Here is a 15,747-nt window from a genome sequence, read left to right on the forward strand (position 1 = left end):
GCTGCTCAATCAGGAACTAGGTTACTTCAGGTTGGAGCCGACTAGCATTCCAACATACGGGAATGGTAATAACGGTGGAATTTTATGAATTGTTGTTTACTTCACATGAAAATAAATTAAATCCAGTACAGACGTTTTCCGATGTCCAGAAAGTGTTTCCTCCCTATTCTTTATCTGTGAGATCGGAACGCTTTAAAAGCTGCTTTTCAAATTTCTCAGACCTGAGGTTGAAAATACTAGATTAAGTGGACAAGTAAATCGTGACTAGAATTTGCAAAAGTTTCCACTCCGCAAATTATTGTTCTGTTTAAATCTGAGGCAAAAAGCCAATGTCGACGAGGATGGGATTCGAACCCACGCGTGCAGAGCACAATGGATTAGCAGTCCATCGCCTTAACCACTCGGCCACCTCGTCCCAGAAACCTACTTCTTCTTGGTAGCTATAGGGAGTAATACTAAGGGGCTATGACGCACTATTATGGAAGCCGCCATTTTGTACGGAAGCAAAGGTTCGATCATTTCTTTAGCAGGCAATCGAAAGAAGATGGCCGCTCCCATGATGAGGGAGTCTGCAATGTGGAGGAGCAAAGGAAAACTAGGTAGAAAATGAAATAAACCTGAAGGAAATAAAATCAGCACAGAGATTCGAAAGTTTGGTTAAAGTCTTAGGAATGGGGTTGGTCTGGATTCTAAGAGGCGGAGTCGACGCGTAGAGCGGTTTTGCGCATGCGCAACGCTAGGCGGTTAGATTTGAATTCGTTACTGTGGAAGTCTGGGCGTTGTGAGGTGAGGTCGAGAGGGAGCTGTGAGCTCCCTCTGTGAGGAGCGCGCGGAATCCAAATAAGTCACCGAATTTGTCAAGCAGGTGGGCCGCGGCAGGTAAGGAGAAAGATCCTTTATTTCTGGGCTCCTAGGAGGGGTTTGGGTTTTGTCTAAGCGATCGGAAGGCCTCCTGGAGGTGAGGGACACTCCGTCAGCCAGGCGGCCTCGGAAAGCACTGGGCCCTGAGTAGGCGCCTCTGCCCCCGGTGCTGGGCTCTTTTCTTTCCTCCCCTCGGCCTGCACACTGTGCCGCCGCCGTCTCTCCTAGCACTTCACCCATACCTGCGTTCCTCCAGGCGGCTCGGATTGCTTGTCGGTCTCCCTCTCCGCGCCCGGCCCGCCCCGCCCCGCCATCTTATGTCAGGGCTCCGGGGCTCATCGTCGCTTCCCTGCCACTCTTCCCTTAGACACTTACGGCTCTTTGTTTTGCTGATTCAATCTTTTCTTAGCTGTAAATGAAGTAACAGCAACACGTCATTTTAATCTCTCGGCTCGTCATGGTTTATTTACAGTTCTCATTGGAGTGCTTAGCAGCACTTAACAGTTATTAATCAATAAAGCCAATTATTGGTAAGCCAAAATTAGTTTTTGAAATTTCTTACTGTTTATGTCAATATTAGGGTTTGAGGAAAAAAGAGTGTTTCCTGTTGGAATTTTAAAGATAGGCTTATTAGGCTTTGACAGAGATAAGGATACAGGATGAAGACCACAGCAGAAGCTTATTGTAGATGTTAGGATTGAAGTTTTCGTTGGACCAATCGAATTCCACAGGTATTTACTGGGTTCCTTGTTGTCTTGTGCGAGGTGTAGGAGCTGATGATTCAGAGGAGGTTCCCGTCCAGAAAGGGAAATAATATACACAACTATTATACAAGATAGAATATAAAGGATTATATTGCTGTTGCGAGGCGCTGTCGAGTCAGTTCCGACTCATAGCGACCCCATGAACAACGGAACGAACCACTGCAGGATCCTGTGCCATCCATCCTCACAATAGTTGCTATGCTCGGCTCAAGCATTGTTGCAGTCTCTGTGTCAATCCATCTCACTGAGGGTCTTCCTCATTTTCACTGACTCTCTACTTTGCCATGCATGATGTCCTTCTCCAGGGACTGGTCCCTCCTGATAAAGTGTCCAACGTACGTGTTTCTAAAGAGCATTCTGGCTGGATTATAGGGAATTCTAAAGTGGTATGGGAGCACAGAGAACAGAGAGCTTGTTTGATGCTTTTGGCAATGTAGACTAAAGGGGCTTCATGGAGAAGGTGGTGTTTGATGTGGACTTGAAGAGTGGAATGTTTTACAGAGATGCGGAATTAAGGTCAATGCACCTGATGTGCAGCCAGCCACCACCTATCTGTCACTGGAGGCTTGTGTGTTGCTATGATGCTGAACAGGTTTCAGCAGAGCTTCTAGACTAAGATGGACTAGGAAGAAAGGCCTAGTAATTTACATCTGAAAATCATCTAATGAAAATCCTATGGCTCGCAATGGTCCAGTCCACAACCGATCATGGCAATGTTGCCCGTCTGGGCAGCGTTTCATTCCGTTGTGCATGGGATCTCCATGGGAGGGGAGAGACAACTTGAAGGCAGCTAACAACAACAACAAAAGTTTTGGTAAAAACTGGTTTCCAAACAGTATAATTCTTCTTGACCATGTGAATGGCTGTATATGTTTGCAAGATGACAAATAGACGTAACTTGAATAAAAATGTTTTGAATGATAGTATTTAATGACGTGTTTGATGCTAACTAAGAGACTATGGGGAAAATTTTATTTTCACATGGAGAAAAATGAAACAGGATCCATGCCTCACACCATACACAAAAACAAATTCAAAATGGATTAAGAACCTAAATGTGTAAAGTAAAACTATAAAATTCTTAGACGAAAAAGCAAGGGTAACACTATCAGGCCTAGCTTTTAACAGTGGATTATCTAATAATGAAAGCACAAACAGCAAAAGACTAAATAAATGGGATCTCATAAAAATTAAAAACTTCTGTTCATCAAAAGATTTTACCAAAAAAGAGAAAAGACAAACTACAGATTGGGAGAATATATTTAGAAACCATATATTCGATAAGAATCTAATAGCAAAAAATATATAAAACTTTGATAGCTTAGTATCAAAAAAGACAACCCAATCAGAAAATGAACAAAGGACTTGAATCGACATTTCTCCAAAGACGACATTCAAATGGCCACCAAACGCATGAAAAGATGCTCGGCATCATTAGCCATCAGAGAGATGCAAATCAAAACTACGGTGAGATAACATTTCACTCCCACTAGGATGGCTACGATAAAAAAAATAAAAATAACAAATGTTGATGAGGATGTGGGGAAACTGGAACCCTTACCTGTTGCTGATGGGAATGCAAAATGGTACAGCTGTTGTGGAAAACAGTGTGGCGGTTCCTCAAAATACTAAAAATAAAACTACCTTATAACCCATCAATTCCACTCCTAGGTATATACCCAAAAGACTTGAAAGCAGAGACTTGTACACCAATATTCATTGTAGCACTATTCACGATAGCCAAAAGGTGGAAACAACCTAAATGTCATCAACAGATGACTGCATAAACAAAATGTGGTACATACATACAATGGAATACTACTTAGCCAGTAGGAGAAATGAAGTCTTGATAAATGCTACAATATGGATGGAGCTGGAAACCATTGGGCTGAGTGAAATAAGTCAATCACAAAAGGACAAATATTGTATGACCTTACTTATATAAAAAGACAAGAAAAGGCAAATGTATAGAGAACAAAGTTTATTAGTGGTTACCGGGGTGAGAGGGAGGGGGAAAAGGGGGGTAAATCGTCATGGAAATATCGCATTGATTAAGGGTAAGTTGCGCAACCGATTATTGTAATTGCTGTCAGTAAGTTGCACACTGTAAAACGTGGAATTGGTAAAAGTTATGTGATATATTTACTATGACAACAACAACAAAAAAGTAGCTGCTGAGGCTGCTTATATACAACCAAAAGCCTCATGGGATTTGGTTTCTTGGTTTGAAGGTTTAGGGTCATGTTTTCATGGGACATCCCAGGTAATTGGCCTAATAACATGTTTAGTGCTTCTGGTCTACCTCCTAACTTGATGTGTAGTGCCTGGGGTCCTAAAAGCTTTAAGCAGCCATCCAAGGCACAACAATTGGTCCCTATTTGCCTGGAACAACAGAGGAAGACGAGAGTCAGGAATAGGAAGAGGATATGGAATGTGTGGCTAATTGCCTCCGTGAACAACTGCCTCCTTTGCCATGAGACCAGAACAACTGGATGGTGCCTGGCTACCATTACTGAACAGTTTGATCAGAGATTCCATAGAAGAATCCTGATCAAAAGGGGAAAAATGGAGAACAGAATTTCAAATTCTCACAGACTCCAGACTTCCTGGAGCTGTGAAGTTTGGCTGAACTCCTGAAACTATTTCCCTGAGATAATCTTTAAACTTTAGACCAAAAATATCCCCAGAAGTTTTCTTAAAACCAAACAATAGTTTAGCTTAACTAGTAAAAAATGTCTGTCTTGAGCATTATGCTCTTTTAAGAACTACCTATAGGGGACAATAGTAACTTGAAAGATCAGATAGGAACCTTAGAGGGCAGTGAGTTTATGTTACGGGGGAAGAACAACTCAGAAAAGGAGGGTGAGAATGGTTACACAACATGAAGAATGTAATCTGTATCGCTAAATGGTACGTGTAGGAACTGTTGAATTGGTGTATGTTTTGCTGTGCATACTCTCAATAACAACAACAACATAAAATTATTTTTTTTAAAAAAAGACTATGGAAGATTCTGACTCTAGGTATTAATAGTAGGATAGTGCTGCCCAGTAGAACTTCCTGATATAATGGAAATGTTCTATGTCTGCATTGTCCAACATGTTACCCATTAGCCACATGTGACTACGAGCTCTTGAAATGTGGCTACTGTGACTGTGGAACTGAATTTTTAATTTTATTTCATTCTAATTAATTTAAATTTAAATAGCTATCATATTGGACAGCACAGGTCTACAGCCTCTGTCAGTGAACACTATGGAAAATACCGACTCTAGATACTGGTAGTCTGAAAGTAGGAATGGGCAAACAAAGAGCCAGATAGTAAATATTTCAGACTTTGCAGCTACATGGTCTCTGTCACATATTCTTCTTTTGTTGTTGTTGTTTGTTTATTACAGCCTGTTAAAAATGCAAAAACCAATCTTAGCTCAAGGGCCACTTTGGCCCAGTGGTGGTAGTTTGCAGACCTCTGGATTATTTAGACAGAGGTCCCCAAACTTTCATGGTTTACGGCACCCTTAGGCCAAAAGAAATACCTAACAGTTCTATTTATTAAGTAATTAGGTCCAAACGCTTAATAAGTATTTATGTCCTAATCACTAGTGGCCATTGGAAAGAATAATACACATAAATTGAAGGAAAAGATAATATTTTTATTTTATTTTTAGATAGTCACAGTTACTAATGGGATGTATGCTTATTGGACACTGCACACCTTCCCAAACCTTGGAATCAGATTGGACACTGCCATCCTCATTTACTGTGCCATATTGATAAAAGGTATTTGCTTTTTATCACGGCAGTGCCAAAAATTCGGCTTCTTAATGACATCATCAAAATGACTAATGTGAATGGGTACTGTTTTGAGCTAGTAGTTCACACACTGCCTGACAGATGTCAAGAATTGATGTGTTTCTCGCAAAAATTTAAAATATCCCAGGACACCTCTGGGAGACTGCTGCCCCGCCCCTGGTGCCAGGCGCACAGTTTTGGAAACAATCAATGTGGCAATAATCAGGAGTTTAACCATAATAGAATATTACTTAAAAAACATGACTTCAGACTAATCTTTGAATCTCATCAGTGAATTTCCAACTGGTTTGCAGTTTAGATGGGAATAATAGTTATATCTCAAACAGCAGAAACATATATGTGATCTTGAGTTGATAGTATTTAATATTTTTATTTGTGAATTTTGAATATGTGCACTGAGTTTGAAAGTATTTCCAAATGTTGTTAGGTGCTGTCGAGTCATTTCCAAATCACAGTGACCCTATGGACAACAGAATGAAACACTGCCCAGTCCTGCACCATCCTCATGGTTGTTGTTATGCTTGAGCCCATTGTTGCAGCCCCTATGTCAGTCCATCTCGTTGAGAGTCTTCCTCTTTTTCACTGACCCTCAACTTTACCAAGTATGATGTCCTTACTTCGTACATTCCACTTTCCTATTATTAATGGATGTTTGCAGCTATTTCTTCTCATTTTGAGTCGTGCCACATCAGCAAATGAACGTCCCAAAAGCTTGGCTCCATCCCCGTCATTAAGATCGACTCTACTTTGAGGAGGTAGCTCTTCCCCAGTCATCTTTTTTTTTTTTATCTTTAATTTAATTTAATTTAATTTTTTTATTGTACTTCAGGTGAAGGCTTAGAGAACAAATAGTTTCTCATGAAACAGTGGTACACATACTGCTTTACGACATTGGTTAACAACCCCACAACATGTCAACCCTCTAACTTCTCAACCTTTTTTTTTTTTGGTGAAAATACACATAGCCAAAGATACACCATTTCTCCAGTCATCTTTTGAGTGCCTCACAGCCTGAGGGGCTCATCTTCCCGCACTGTATCATGCGATGTTCCGCTATTCATAAGGTTTTCACTGGCTAATTTTTTCAGAAGTAGACCACCAGGTCCTTCTTCCTAGTCTGTCTTAGCCTGGAAGCTCAGCTGAAACCTGTCCACCATGGGTGACCCTGCTGGTATTTGAATACCTGTGGCATAGCTTTCAGCATCACAGTAACACACAAGCCCCCACAGTACAACAAACTGACAGATGCATGGGGGTATTTACAAATGGAATAGAATGAATTGATCCATCTTGAAAAGGAGAAAAATTATGCAAGTCTGTAATCATAAAGGTAACTTTAAATATTTGCTTCTTAATTACTCATTCAATAAATATTTATTAAGATCCTACTATTTACAAAGCACTGTGGTAGGCTCTTAGACTATAACAGTAAACATAGATACCAGCTGTTGGGGCAGGGGTCATTTAGGAAGATAACAGGAATAATTAATTTACATGCAGACTTTTAAATTACAGTTGTGGTAATGCTACAAAGGATACATACACAGTGCTACAAACGGTGCTTTCTTGCCAAGAGAGAATACCCGTTGCCATCTAGTTGATTCCAACTCAAAGCCACTGTATAGGGCAGAGTAGAACTGCCCCATAGGGTTTCCGAGGCTCTCAAGAGGGAATAAACAAACAAAGAAAAACCAAACCCGTTGCCATCGAGTCAATTCCTACTCATAGCAACCCTATAGGACACAGTAGAACTGCCTCATAGGATTTCCAAGGAGCGACTGGTGGATTCGAACTGCTAATCTTTTGGTTAGCAGCCAAGGCTTAACCACTGTGCCACCAGGGCTCCCTGAGAGAGAATAGCAAATATGAATGCATTGACTCAGGAAAGAGCTTTGAGTGCGCATGAGTAGAAAGGCCAGTGTAGCTGGCATACTGAGTGAAGAAGAGAGTGGTATGAGATGAAGTCTGAAGTCTGAGAGGCAAGCAGGGACCAAGTCTTGTAGGGCTTTGTATGTCCTGTTGTTTTTGTGTGAAATTGAGTTAATTCTGATTCATAGTGACCCTATAGGACAGAGTAAAACTGCCTGGTAGGGTTTCCTAAGCTGTATCTTTACAAGGAGCAGATTGCCAGGTCAAGCTGCTGGTGAGTTAGAACCACTGACCTTTTGGTTAGCAGCCAAGTGCTTAACCATTGCGCCACCAGGGCTTCTTTATTAGGTCCTAGTGAAGAGTTTCTTCTCAGTATAATAGAAAGTCACTTAAAGGGAATGTCTTAAATGTATTTTATGTTTCAAGAAGATAACTGGCTGCTGAATGGAGAAAGGATTGAAGGGGATAAGCGTGAAAGTAGGGAGACTACGGAGGAGACTATTGCAGTATTCCACATGAGAGACAGATGATGGTAGCTTGAATTATGGGGGTGGCACTAAAGAGAGAAGTGAATGAATTTGGGATATATATTGGAAATAGATCTACTAAGACTTGATGATGGATTTAATAGAAGTGGAAATAGCAGTCCTTTTTTCCGATCTCAAAGGGAATATTTTCAAAGTTTCACTATTAAGTTGATTTTTACTGTTGGTTTTTTTGATACTGTTAGATTAAGATACAATCTTCAGCATAGACTACACCTCAACATAAAGAAAACAAAAATCCTCACAACTGGACAAATAAGCCACATCATGATAAACGGAGAAAAATTTTAAGTTGCCGAGAATTTCATTTACTTGAATCCACAATCAATGCCTATGGAAGCAGCAGTCAAGAAATCAAATGACATATTGCATTGGACAAATCTGCTGCAGAAGACCTCTTTAAAGTGTTCAAAAGCAAAGATGTCATTTTGAAGACTAAAGTGCACCTGACCCAAAGCATGGTATTTTCAATCGTCTCATATGCATGCGAAAGCTGGACAGTGAATAAGGAAAACTGAAGAATTGATGCCTTTGAATTATGGTGTTGATGAAGAATATTGAATATACCGTGGACTGCCAGAAGAACGAACAAATCTGTCTTGGAAGAAGTACAGCTGGAGTGTTCCTTATTCATATAATGTGCATGTATAACTTTGAAAAACATAAAAACTAAAATTAAAAAAATTTAAAAGAGTATTTTAAGTAGATATGGGTATTATTTGTGAACAGGAGGTAAATGACATCATAAGAATGGATAAGCATCCAGAGAAAGTGATGGAGAGCAAAAGGAGATCAGAGATCAAACCCTAGAAAATGTCCATCATCTTGTCTACCACCAGTTGCCATTGAGTTGATTCCAACTCATGGCAACCCAGTGTGTGGCAGAATAGATCTGCACTCCATAGGATTTTCGAAGCTGTGATCATTCGGAAGCAGATCATCAGGCATTTCTTCTGGAGCACCTCTGGGTGGGTTCAAACTGCTTAATTTTCAGTTGATAGTTGAGTGCTTAACTGTTTGCATACCCAGAGGTTCCTATATTGTCTACATTGACAGCTACTTGGATACAAATAAGCAGACTTTTATGTCAATTTGAAGTTCAGGTTCATTATGAAGTATTGTGTCCTAATTTGGCTTCTGTTATGTAAGATGAAAGCATGTAAAATAGGACATCTTTTAGGTACCTGTTCACTTATGACTAAAAGTAAGAACATTCACTCTGTTTATGTACATGGTATTAATCTACTGTTGTGGTAGAAATACTAATATAGTTGTCAAAAAGACCGAGGAAGAATTGACGCCTTTGAATTGTGGTGTTGGCGAAGAATATTGAATATACAATGGACTGCCAAAAGAATGAAAAAATCTGTCTTGGAAGAAGTATAGCCAGAATGCTCCTTAGAAGGAAGGATGGCAAGACTATGTCTTACATACTTTGGACATGTTGTTTAGGAGGGATCAGTCCCTGGAGAAGGACATCATGCAGGGTCGGCGAAAAAGAGGAAGACCCTCAAGAGGATGAACTGACACAGTGGCTGCAACAGTGGGCTCAGGCATAACAACGATTGTGAGTATGGCACAGGACTGGGTAGTGTTTCGTTCTGTGGTGCGTAGGGTCACTATGAGTCAGAACCAACTTGACAGCACCTAACAACAACAACGTTTTTTTTTAATGTGCAAATGGAATTTTATCTTACCTAGGAGTGAGATTCTAAAGTCAATGCATAAAATGAAAATAGAGTACTGTATAGTTAAACTTTTACCTTTAAAGCACTGTTTTGCTTTGTTATATATAGTAATTTATTGGCTTTTAAAACTGTAAACTCCAAAGATAGTAGTGGCTTTAGGCCCAACTCAATGACCAAGTATTCCAACAATGTCACCAGCACTAGGATTTCATTTTCTCTTTTTCTGCTCTGACTCTTCTTCCTCTGGGTAATCTCCATTATCAGACAGTCCCTATGATTCCAAGATTACTGTAGTACATCTAGCTCTCCCTATTTCCAGGTTCAAGCCCTGTATGAATAATAGTGTCTTTTCTCACATAGGTTTACAATGGACATCCCACCTCTCAGTAAATCCAGCTAGTCTTTCCCTCCTCATCCCTCCCTACACAGGTCAGAACACTTCCCTATTTCTTTGGTTAAATTATAGATGAAACATTTAGGACCAGGAGCAGGTTACAAAAATATATGTATTTTTAAACAGATTCATGCTCCATGAGTAAGAGATAACTAGGAACCAAGACCAGCTGAGGAAACTTCAGGTTATACCTTTTATTTTCCACTTTTTCTAGGACAAATACTCATTGAGTAGAATTTCAATCATAATCAGCTGCACTATTGAAAATGTTATTTTTATGTCTTAAAATTTTTTCTTTATACTTTATTTACTTTTTGTAAGATAAATATGCATATGATGTAAATCCACTGTATTTTGTTATTTAACTGACTTCCATTTTAGAGTTGAATTATTATGTAATCCATAACTCTCATATACTTGTTTGGACAAGTAATATTCATATCATTCCAATCAGAGCATTAGTCACTGATTTTATCTCAAATATGAGAATTTTTCAGAGATGTTAATTATAACAGAGTGGTTTAAACTCTGTAGACTTTCTTATATAGCCTCATTATATAGTTTCTTTCTTTTTCTGTGTCTTCCCTCAGAAAGTAACCCTGAAGTCACAGTATGCTCTTAAACTCTTCACAGATTGTGATTTCTCTTCTTCCTTTCTTACCTTTTCTAATATTGTGTGTTTGTTACAGAAAAAGTTTCTTCAAAAATGGATGGGGTGTGTTCAGAGGCTAATGAAGAAAAGTAAGTTCATTCAACGTAGCTAAAAATGTTATACTCTTAATCAGAGAAAGATAATTTCCCAACTAGTAAGACCTAGCCATAACATTACAGTCTCAACACTCCCTATTTTTCTTATATCTGCCAGATTATCTGCTTGGCTTCCATAGACATTTGAATTTTCAAAACCTAGTCTAAAAATCACACAGCGGTAAAACCAGAGCTAGAGTCTCTTGATTTATAGCCTGTTTATATCTCCGTAGATATGGTAAATTATGTTGTACTACATTGTTTTTAAAGAGATAGTCTTGTATACAATATGTATTTTAAAACACTGACTTCTTAAATACTGAATTTAAAATCTTGTAATATAAATTTTGCTGCCCAGAGTACAAAATGAAAGTGCTGGCCAGTTTAAAAGCACGTAAGGGGTGCTGTGGTGATGGTTTATGGGAATTAGTCTTTTACCAATGTATAGATAAATATTTGTGCTTTTCCTCTTTCAGTGACAAGATAGCGAGAACTGTTAGAAGACGGCATTCCTCAGTAAGAAACATTTATTTAAACTAATAATTGTTACCTTTTATTGAATGATGACTGTATACTACAGTAATTTTGATTGTGGGTTCCCCACCCACCTCCACTGGCTTTTTATTTCTCTATGGATAAAGATTCAAATATTTAACCTGGTTACACAATTTTGTAACTGTACTAAAAAACCATTAGATTGTCAATTTAAATGTCCATGGATAGGTGAATGGATAAACAAAATGCCATATATACATACAGTAGGATACTAATCAGCCATGAAGAGAAATGAAGTCCTGGTGTATGCTACAACATGAATAGACCTCGAAAACAGTGTTGAATGAAATGTCAGTCCCCAAAGGACAAACACTGTATGATCCCACTTACATGAAATATGCAAATATACAGAAAGCAGAGATTACTAGTGGTTACCAGTGGTGGGAGGGAGAGGAAAAGGTGGAATTTTTGTTTAGGTGGCATTGAGTTTATGTTAATGGTGGTGAAATGATTTGGAAAAGAATAGCGAGAATGGTTACACAACTTGAAGACCGCAATCCTTGTCACTGAATTGTACAGGTAGAAACTATTGAGTTGACGTAAGTTTTGTTATGTATATTTTCACACATTTAAAAAAATCATTAGATTGTACACTTAAAACGGATGAATTTTATGGTATGTAAATTATAACTCAATGAAGCTGTTTTAAAATATACTTAACATGTACAAAGTTGTTGAAAGACACAAAAAAATCTAACTCAAAATGATTTAAGCAAAAAATTTATATTTATTGGCTTATGAAACTGAAAATCCAAAGGTGGGAATGGTTTTAGGCATAATTTACCAACCAGGTGTTCCAAAAATGCCACTAGTCACAGAGTATAGCACAGAGCAGTATGAATTTGAGGAGTTTTAGAGGTTTTTATGAGAATTTTCACACCTCTACATTTCTACTCATAGTGTAACTTGAACTGATCACCAATCGGTATGCCAAATTTTGTGGAATAATTCTATTACCTCTAGATTTTAAAACCCCCAAGGAGTCCTCTTCAGGACCTCAGAAGTGGGAATGAAGCAGTTCCGGTAAGTCTCTAGTACAAATGCTTTATAAATGGCTATTTGCGGTGATATTTTTAATCGTCAGGAACTTTATTAACTATATGAATATAAAACATCATAAATGATTCCCAGTTGAATGTGTACAAGTAAGCATCCCATGTCCTTCAGGTTAAAATCCAAACACTTTAACATGCCTGGCATTCATGATTTAACCCCGTTTGCTTCTCCAGTCTTCTTTCTTGCCACTCTCACACACGTATTTTGCTGTTCAGAATTACTTACTGTTATCCAGATAACACATGAGCTGTCAAGTCTGCAAGTGTTTACACATGCTCTTCCCTCTGTCCAGATGGCTAGTCCCTCATTCTCTGCCCCCCACCTGTTATTAAAAATGTTTCAAACTTATAGAAAAGTAGAGTTTTACAGTGAACACTCGTATACTGGTATTCATCACCTAAATTCTACAATCAACTTTTTATCATACTTGCTTTATCATAAATCTCTTGACCCTCTTCTTTATTTGGTTAATTCCTACTTGTCCTTCAAGACTCAACTTTGGTATGTATCACTCCTTTCAGAAAATCATCCCTTAACACCTTCTATTGTAATGTTTTACTTCTGTCCATGCTAAATTGAGAACTCCTTGTGGACAGGAGTTTTATCATGTGTTTTTGTATTTGTATTACCTGGTACGTAGTTGGCTTCCAGTACGTTTTGTTGATTAATGAAATGCGTGTGGTTTTGGAGGCCATATAATTCCCAGGGTGCACTCTGCTTTGGCCTCTCTGATCCTTTTTTTTCTCAAATGCATCAGGCTTTTTCCTGCTTTACAGCCACTGCACACTTTCTGCCTAGAGTGCTTTCCCCCTACGCAGTTCTTCATCTGGCTAACTTCTAACTAATCCTTCAAGTCTCAGCTTAAATCTACTTCCTCAAAGAAATCTTCCCCGATTCCCAAGCTAAGTTAGATCTTTTATTATTCTCCTTTAAAGCGCTTTTCACGCTTGAATTTTATATTTGTGTGATTTTTTGTTTTAATGTCTGTCTTGCCATTCATCTAATCCCCGCTAGGGCAGTGTTCCCTTTACCACTATATTTCTATCACTGAGAACAGGGCCTGGTGTGTGTGTATTTTTTTAGTTGAATGAATGTTGAGGGAGTAAATGACAGATTCATAGACTCACAGGTTCAATAGGACCTCATCAGTAATCTTAAATCTGAGTTCCTTCATTTGATAGATGAGAAATACGAGATCCAAAGAGGTTAAGTGTTTTGTCCACACAGCTAGCTGGTGGCAGGCCTCAAACTGAAGCTCTAATCGCCTCATTTCTAGCTGAGTGCTCTTTCTAATATACTACACAAATTTCAGCTTTTTTTTTTTTAGTAAGAAATACATTAATCTCTGTTAGTCTCGGTATTTACTATGTCTGTATTATCGTTGTCATATTAGGCTCAAGGTTACTTACAGTGTCTGCTAGGGCCTTAACCACATATATTGCTGGATGCAGAGGGAATAACTATTCCTGATTATTATAAAAATTATGCTCAGATATTTAGAATTAATCCAGTAATATTCTAGTAAAATATTGAATTTTGTTTGTTTCTCTCTCTTTTGTTATTTGTGTTTGATAACTATGTGAGTAGAAATGTTTCTCTTGTTAAGGAAGAAGGTAGGGAGAAAAAATAAAAATAGTGTGTTATAGTGTAAGTACCATAACAGGCAGCATATCACTTGCTTTGCCTTCCCTCTTTCTTCTTCTTGATAGCAAAATAACCGTTCATTTAATAGGAGTGAGACAAGGTAAGAAGAGTAATCACCTTTCCTAAACGTGTTGTTTGTGCCAGTATGCTTATTATCACTCACACTGGAAATCATATTCATGTTTGCTAAGTTCCACAGTGGGATTTTTAAATTGTGCTTTAAGTGAAAGTTTACAGTTCAAGTTAGTTTCTCATACAAAAATTTATACACACATTGCTATGTGACCCTAGTTGCTCTCCCTATAACGTGACAGCACACACCTCCTTTCCACCCCGGATTTCCCGTGTCCATTCAACCAGCTCCTGTCCTTTTTTGCCTTCTTATCTCGCCTTTGGACAGGAGCTGCTACATTGGGATATTTTTGAGAATCATATCAAATTAATTCAGAATTTATTAAGACCTGATCTCCGTTCATAGTTAGTACTCTGGAGACCTAATTCACAGCAATTTTATTAAGAATTGTACCATATATTCTTTGCCCTTAGGAATCCAATCCTGTGAGAAATAGGAAAAGCTCTCGTCGAGTCAGCTTTGCAGATACTATAAAGTAAGTTAAAAGGAGAAATAATTAAGATGTTACAGGTAATGCTTTTTTTTTTTTGTTCCAAACCAAATATGTTGTTACTAAGTGACTTGGATAATCTGTCTCAATTAGATAAACATTAGAGAATTGTTATTTAAAAGGTTGTTATTCAGAACTATCTATATGGGATCAAATTGGTGACAGTAACTCAAAAGATTAGATAGGAACCTTAGAGGGGAGTAAATTTATGTTAATGAGGGAGGAACAACTCAGAAAAGGAGGGTAAGAATGATTGCACAACTTGAAGAGTTTAATCAATGTCACTAAATTGTGCGTGTAGAAACTGTTGAATTGATATATACTTTGCTGTATATATTCTTTTTTTAAAATTTTTTCCCCATACAAAAATTTATACATACATTGTATGTGACTCTAATTGCTCTCCCCATACTGTGACAGCACACTCCTCCTTTCTACTCCTGATTCCCCATGTCCATTCAACCAGCTCCAAACCCTGACTATCTTCCCATCTCAACTCCGGACAGAAGCTGCCCGTTTAGTCTCTTGTATCTACTTGAGCTAAGAGGCACACTCCTCAAGAGTATCCCTTTATGTCCCACAGTCCAGTCCAATCCCTGTCTGAAGAGTTGGCCTCGGAAATTGTTTTAGTTCTGGGCTGATAGAGAATCCAGGGGCCATGCTTTCCAGGGTTCCTCCGGTCTCAGTCAGACCATTAAGTCTTATCTTCTTACTAGAATTTGAGTTCTGCACCCTACCTTTCTCCTGCTCCGTCTGAGACTCTCTGTTGTGTTCCCTGTCAGGGCGGTCATTGGTGGTAGCCGGGCACCATCTCTTTCTTCTGGTCTCAGGCTGATGAAGTCTCTGGTTTACGTGGCCCTTTCTGTCTCTTGGGCTACTAGTTTCCTTGTGTCTTTGGTGTTCTTCATTCTCCTTTATTCCAGGTGGTTGGGACCAATTGATGCATCTTAGATGGCCGCTTGCTAGCTTTTAAGACCCCAGATGCCACTCACCAAAGTAGGATGCATCACATTTTCTTAATAAGCTTTGTTATGCCAGTTGACCTAGATGTCCCCTGAAAGCATGGTCCCCAGACCCCTAGCCCTGCTACTCTGTCCCTCAAAGTGTTTAATTGTATTCAGGAAACGTCTTAGCTTTGGTTTAATCCAGTTGTGCTGACTTCCCCTGTAGTGTGTGCTGTCCTTCCCT

The 15,747-nt window shown here is 38.8% G+C and overlaps 1 protein-coding gene, 1 long non-coding RNA gene and 1 other non-coding gene across 3 annotated transcripts in view; 2 read left to right on the forward strand and 1 right to left on the reverse strand.

Annotated features, from left to right (window-relative positions):
- Nucleotides 1-333: 333 nt before the first annotated feature.
- On the reverse strand, nt 334-415 carry TRNAS-GCU (transfer RNA serine (anticodon GCU)). Its single transcript has one exon. It is a non-coding gene; the product is annotated as a tRNA-Ser (tRNA).
- Nucleotides 416-9,389: 8,974 nt separating this feature from the next.
- On the forward strand, nt 9,390-10,670 carry LOC111821304 (uncharacterized). The gene is made up of 3 exons (XR_002824745.1): nt 9,390-9,419; nt 9,901-9,969; nt 10,624-10,670. It is a non-coding gene; the product is annotated as an uncharacterized LOC111821304 (long non-coding RNA).
- Nucleotides 10,671-11,047: 377 nt separating this feature from the next.
- Nucleotides 11,048-15,747, forward strand: part of KNL1 (kinetochore scaffold 1) — a 41,575-nt gene continuing 36,875 nt past the window's right edge. The window contains exons 1-4 of the mRNA XM_023735099.1: nt 11,048-11,082; nt 11,158-11,197; nt 12,200-12,259; nt 14,483-14,544. Of these exons, the coding sequence (XP_023590867.1) occupies nt 11,048-11,082; nt 11,158-11,197; nt 12,200-12,259; nt 14,483-14,544 (197 nt within the window). The remainder of the gene's footprint in view (nt 11,083-11,157; nt 11,198-12,199; nt 12,260-14,482; nt 14,545-15,747) is intronic.

Source organism: Trichechus manatus, unplaced genomic scaffold (genome assembly GCF_000243295.1).
Source record: "Trichechus manatus latirostris isolate Lorelei unplaced genomic scaffold, TriManLat1.0 scaffold00076, whole genome shotgun sequence".
Classification (NCBI taxonomy): domain Eukaryota; kingdom Metazoa; phylum Chordata; class Mammalia; order Sirenia; family Trichechidae; genus Trichechus; species Trichechus manatus.